Source organism: Nicrophorus vespilloides, unplaced genomic scaffold (assembly GCF_001412225.1).
Source record: "Nicrophorus vespilloides isolate i.1.1-1 unplaced genomic scaffold, Nicve_v1.0, whole genome shotgun sequence".
In the NCBI taxonomy this organism is placed as follows: Eukaryota; Metazoa; Arthropoda; class Insecta; order Coleoptera; family Silphidae; genus Nicrophorus; species Nicrophorus vespilloides.
Window position 1 is genome coordinate 93,443 of NW_017096090.1, and position 5,593 is coordinate 99,035.

General features: G+C 31.3%; 1 protein-coding gene across 2 annotated transcripts; it reads right to left on the minus strand.

The window, feature by feature from the left end:
* Nucleotides 1-1,646: 1,646 nt before the first annotated feature.
* Nucleotides 1,647-5,173, minus strand: LOC108569473 (carbonic anhydrase 7). 2 transcript variants are annotated; one of them, XM_017931037.1, is made up of 6 exons: nt 4,784-5,173; nt 4,290-4,434; nt 4,022-4,225; nt 2,395-2,663; nt 2,057-2,290; nt 1,647-1,985 (listed from the first exon to the last, which is right to left on the minus strand). In XM_017931037.1, the coding sequence occupies exons 2-6, from the start codon at nt 4,330-4,332 to the stop codon at nt 1,806-1,808; spliced, it is 930 nt and encodes a 309-aa protein (XP_017786526.1). In that variant the 5' UTR covers nt 4,333-4,434; nt 4,784-5,173; the 3' UTR covers nt 1,647-1,805. The 2 variants fall into 2 exon arrangements, with proteins under 2 accessions (XP_017786526.1, XP_017786525.1); XM_017931036.1 differs by having other exon boundaries at nt 4,290-4,443.
* Nucleotides 5,174-5,593: the final 420 nt, after the last annotated feature.

Here is a 5,593-nt window from a genome sequence, read left to right on the forward strand (position 1 = left end):
CTGCTTTTTCGAGCATTTTTTAAATTTTGAGCACGAATTAAAGCCAAACTGCTAAAACCACAGTAATATATGAATATAAGTTACATTCCCCAGACATTCAGCTTTCATATTCGCGCCTCCCCTTAGACTAGTCCACGCTTCCCCAGGAAGGCGCGCCTCGCTGTTTGGAAAACGCTGGTCTAAGACGTTATTTTCCTACTTGTTCACCAAAGTTAAATGTATGACTGGTTGCATGCATTTTAGACGCTATATAAGTTTGTGATAGCTAGCAATATGGCAAAACATTTTTATCATGTGCCTTCGGTTCAGAATAAAATTCATTTTCTAGTATTTTCACTGCACTTGGCACTCGGAAATGCTATACTATCTCTAAGGATCGTGTAGGACGCAACAATATCTTGATTGGTGTTGCTGAGTCGTCATGAAGAAATATATTCTTTAAGTTTAAGTCATTTCTTAGTTACATAATGAACATTTAGTAATTTTTTTACTTGATATGTTGCATAAGAGATGCGTCTTTCTTACGCAACAATAAAATTGCACGAAAATTACGTATCTTTCGTGAAATTAATAAAAAAATAAACTGGGAAAACTGAAAACTCGTCAGATCGCAACGTTTATTATATAACAAATTGAGCAACGCTTGCACACACTTCATTATGCAATAAAATCAAAGAAAAGTTCATTAGTTTTCGAGATATTAAAAAAAAAATCGATTTATGAAACTGTGATTTTAATAAAATCCAATTGGAAATTGCATGAAATTTTGGATAATTTTCAGGAACTCAGAAAATTGAAATAGAATGATTCCTATTGGAAAGGTGACACTTTCACATTAAGTTTGAGTATAAGCCTGAAAACTTTATGTAACTTTAAAGTATATTACGAAGAAACGGGAAAACAACTGAAAAGTTGTAGGTACTGTATGGGTTGTTATATAACGAGTTGTGGGATAAGAAAAAAGTTTATTAAATTTCGACTTATTTTTTATATAACTATACTTAAATCGGCCCCTGACGTTGAGAGGCTCAGATAAACGCGCGTCAATTGGAACATTGGCAAATATTAACACGAACTGATGTAGAAAATAAAAACGTTTAATCCTCCATAAACACTATCTAATTACGTCATTTATTACGCAATTCTTGCTCATACCATATCAAAATGTACAATGATTTAATGTAATTGAAACTAACTACAGCTATTAACAAATTAAACTATTTTATTAATATACTTGTTTAATTAAGAAAACAATAAGGTTATATAAAGATTATCGATTTTCTTGATGTATGCTTTTGATCAAAGTATTTATTTACATTTATTAACAAAATTATCAAATTTAAAAGCGTTCAAAGCAATGAATTGTGTTGACCATAAAATGATTCTGCTAAAATGTAAGCATATTTGAACGAAGAATGTTTGAAGGATGAATATTGTTATGTTACAGGAATATTTGGCAAAAAAAAACTATTTTAAGAAGGCCTCTACTGTTCGTATCTAATAGATTGTCCAAACAATCGGTTTGTGCCACTTTAAATATCTAAAACGATCGATTAAACGCGCGAAATTTAAAATTTAAAATCTTAACAACGTTTCTATAATAATTTTATGCATTTGATATTTCGCAAACAAATAAAATGAGCATACAAAAATGAACGTTTTTATTGTTTTCTGGTATTATGTACATGTAATGTAATCCAACTATTAAGTAATATAAATAGCGTTCGATGACTTAAGTAAATAGTATTAAGTTTGTTTGTTTCTTCGTGCTAATGCCAATAAAAGATTAGCAGCAGGTCGCGAATTCACGAGTAGTTGGTGACCCAATCCCACTTGGAGTAGTGTATCGTGGAATTGTACTTGACGCCTCTCGGTTTCAGCTTCCTGACGAAGACTCGTCTTGGACCTAACTTCTGGACCTCCCTGTAGTTGTGGGTCAAAAGCGTTTGCTCTTCATCGGCCTTCAATCTTCGGAACTTGTTCATCTAATTATGAAAGAAAAATATTGATTTATAAATATCTTAGGTTTTTTACATTTAGGTTTGATTACGAATACCTGCGATACGGAGACTGGGAGCGGATCTGGGAAGAGGATCCAAGTGACCGCTTCCGAGCATGGAGGAGTTGTTAAAGATCCGCGATAGGTGTAGAACCTCTCCATGGTTTCAAAAGGCGGTAAGATGCTGGCCAAGGTGAAGGTTTCATTGATCTGCACGCGTTTGTTGAAATCCAAGACCGAAGGGAGGAATTTCACGAGTTGCGCCAATTGCTTGTTCTCCTTCTCACGCAGCTAAAGAACAAAAGTTTTGTTTGTTTGTTTGTTTAAGCTTTTGACAACATGATTGTTTTCTTGAAACAAAATAATATAAATAAACCTTAGTTACGTCAGTTTACCTGGAAGAAGAAGCCGAGAACGGTGAGTCCGTCGCGGTAACCGAGTGCTTCTTCCATCGTCGCGTATTTCCTGTTCCTGTGGATGATGTGCATCTCCATCGGGAAGCGGATATCGTTTATCACGTGCTCGGACCCTTCGTTGTTCTTATCGCCCCAATGGAAATGAAGAGCTTCCATCTCGTACTCGCTGTTCAACTTTGCACCGAAGATGTAAGGTACGTACTTCTCCTTTGGGTCACCTTCCTCCAACTTTGGAATCGCCACAGAAGCTATTTCGATTTTCAATTAATTTACATAACACATTTACTTACACAACATATTTTAATTTCTAGCTTTTTTTTTGAATATTTTTCATAAATTTGAGAATATTATACAAAAAAAAAAAAACTTAATTTCAGTATAAATTAGTTGCGTTTTCTGGACAATTATCTAATCAATTTTGATATTCAACTGAAATTCTAATATAACATTTGTATCTATTTATTAAAGTCTCTCAAATAATTCCTTTTTGATAAAAAAAAAAACGTACTTTATTTCTTAATTACTTTTTCGTTTGCATTTGCCAAGTTTATTTATAGTCATTACAGAAATATAATAATTTTACCCTTTGGCCAGTCTATTGATATATATTTTTATTATATGTTAAAATTTATTTATGTATAAATTGTACTTTTTTTTCTTCTTCTTATGTATTAATGTTTGGCCAATAAATTATTATTATTATTAATAATTTTACACTCAATTCGCATAATTTCAATTTACAAAAGTTTTATAATATTAATTAATATTTGCATATTCATTTTGTTTTATTGCTTTAAAAACTACACTTACGTTATTCCATTTTATAAATCATTTTTTAATTTATCTATACAATTTTTAACACAATTTTATGTTGATGTTTCTAAATATTTGGTGAAGTAATAATAAATACTTTTTAATTAACAATTTTTAATTTGATAAGAATTTGTTGAAATTTTAATTATTTATTTAGATTTTATTATATTTTCTTCTATAATACAAATGTTTATTCAATTTTAAGTAAGAATTTCTCTAAATTAATTCATTTAATTAAATTTAATTAAATAAAACTGTTCATTTTATTTAACATTTAGATTCAATTTATTTAAAGCCTTTAATCTCTATATTTGTATACTTTTTTAATTGAATTCGATCTTTCTTTATGTCAATACACTTAACAGATAACTTAAGTTGCACAAGTACACTTAATAATCTTACTTAAGTTCATACAAATTTAGCTACAATTCTCATAGCAAATACCATCAAGAATTTAGTAGTAAATCTACAGTTTTCTGATATAGTTTACATATTTCAGATCATCATAATATTTCTTATTGTAAAGTTTTGAAGATTCATTTAACAGTAACTAAACTTCCGTAATTTCATAGATATTTGGCTTCAATTTTCATAGTTTCAATAGCAAATACTTAAGCAGTTTTTCCTTAGTTTTGAAATTGAAAAATTTTCACTATAACCCTAAAGATAGTTAGTTTATAGTTTCATAGATGTTAGCTTGAATATTTATAAGTTTAACAGCATGTACCATTCATGTAATTTCATAAAAAATCAGATGTGAAGTTTTCTAATTGGAAATACTTGAAACACTTACCAGAATGTCCATTATTGTGAAGCTCTAAAGGTCCTGGAAGAAGGTCATGGTACCTGACCATCTCAAGAGCAGGCATGGTCAAAGGTATAGCCCTGTGACCGCTGATCCCGATCGGAGATTGCAATCCTGCCTCGCAATCCGAATTGATGTTCTTCCATTTCAGCTGCTCGGATTGGCTGTATCCAAATCGATGAGCATCTGAAGCTACCATCCAAACCAAACACTTTAAACCTATTTTCTCTATACCAAGAAACAACTGAAAACTTACCAGCAAAGCTGAAAACTACCACGAAGCACCACACGAACCGCATAGTCGCGCAATAATATTTATCTCTCGCTACTTCTCTCCTGCCTTTGCAATAAAGATTAAACCAGGTGATTTTTCACTTTATTTGATTACGGATCATAGGAAGCTGCGTCCGCTACGGCCAATGGCAACGCAATAAATAACAAATAATAGCAAAAAAAAATAGAGGAAGCGAGGATTCGATCCTCCGCTTGTGTTCGATACCGATTAGATTAATTTCAGATTATTTATGCTACATGTGTTAAAAAGGTTACGCAATCCGGTGCTAACAGAACTCCACTCTATGACGGAAACACTCTTGTTATTTTTTTTACATACACCCCAAAGAAAGTAAAAAACAAACGCACTGAAGTTTACTATTATATAATTTTCTATATTTAGAGACGCAATCTCGTAGATAGCATCACTTTGTTTTTGATTACATGCGTCTTAGTCCTTCACAAAACGCTGATTACCTTTAATGTAATTACAAAAAGCGATTTTTATAGCTTTTTCTCCTACTACTTCTGCTGCTGCTACTAAATACAAGTTGATGGCGTCAAAATCGGTTTAATTAACGCCATTCGTGGACGTCCGAAAAATACCTTCTGTTTGATTCTTTCATTCTTCATTGTTTCTCCTAAACCCGTGCAAATTGGATGTGTAATGTGCGAATTGCAAAGAAACCATGGGATGACGACAATTCTTTTTAAACTGCCGATAAAAATAGGCCTCTTTTCGTATCGTATCTTTACATATTTCTTAGCTTCGTCAAAGCGATTATGCAATCAATTTGTGTTATATTTTTCACATCACTATCACCAATTTGTTGCTTTGACTGCACTGCAAATATGTGGACTGGACAATTTGGTTTTTATATAGTGGATCTACTTGAAAATATGCAAAAAAAAAAGAATAGTTAGAGACGCAGAAAAACAAGTTGTTGACAGTGAAAACAAATTACTTAATAAATAAACAATATGCAATAAGAATAATCATGCAAATATAACAAAAATAAATGTCGTTGCAATTTAAATAAATCAATAGCACACGTTTTCATTGTAATGCAGAGCTGACAAAATAATAAAATGTTTGAAAAATATCAAATCTCCTCGTGTCTTTTATACCTCAAGGTTAAGTTATGTTTTAATCGTATGGGAAATTACAAATCCACAATGAATTAATATTTTTCTGAATGATAAGCGTAAATTATATAATCAATTATTTTCCAGTAAATTCAGTTATTTTTAAACTATTGTAAATGAATTTTTATTTCCATACATTTT

Bases quoted from the DNA above. Each gene is read 5' to 3' on its own strand.
- LOC108569473 (XM_017931037.1), bottom strand. From the start codon at position 4,332: ATGCGGTTCGTGTGGTGCTTCGTGGTAGTTTTCAGCTTTGCTG. The intron at 4,226-4,289 runs GTAAGTTTTCAG...TTTGGATGGTAG, and splicing joins GGTAGTTTTCAGCTTTGCTG to CTTCAGATGCTCATCGATTT. The intron at 2,664-4,021 runs GTAAGTGTTTCA...AAATCGAAATAG, and splicing joins TCACAATAATGGACATTCTG to CTTCTGTGGCGATTCCAAAG.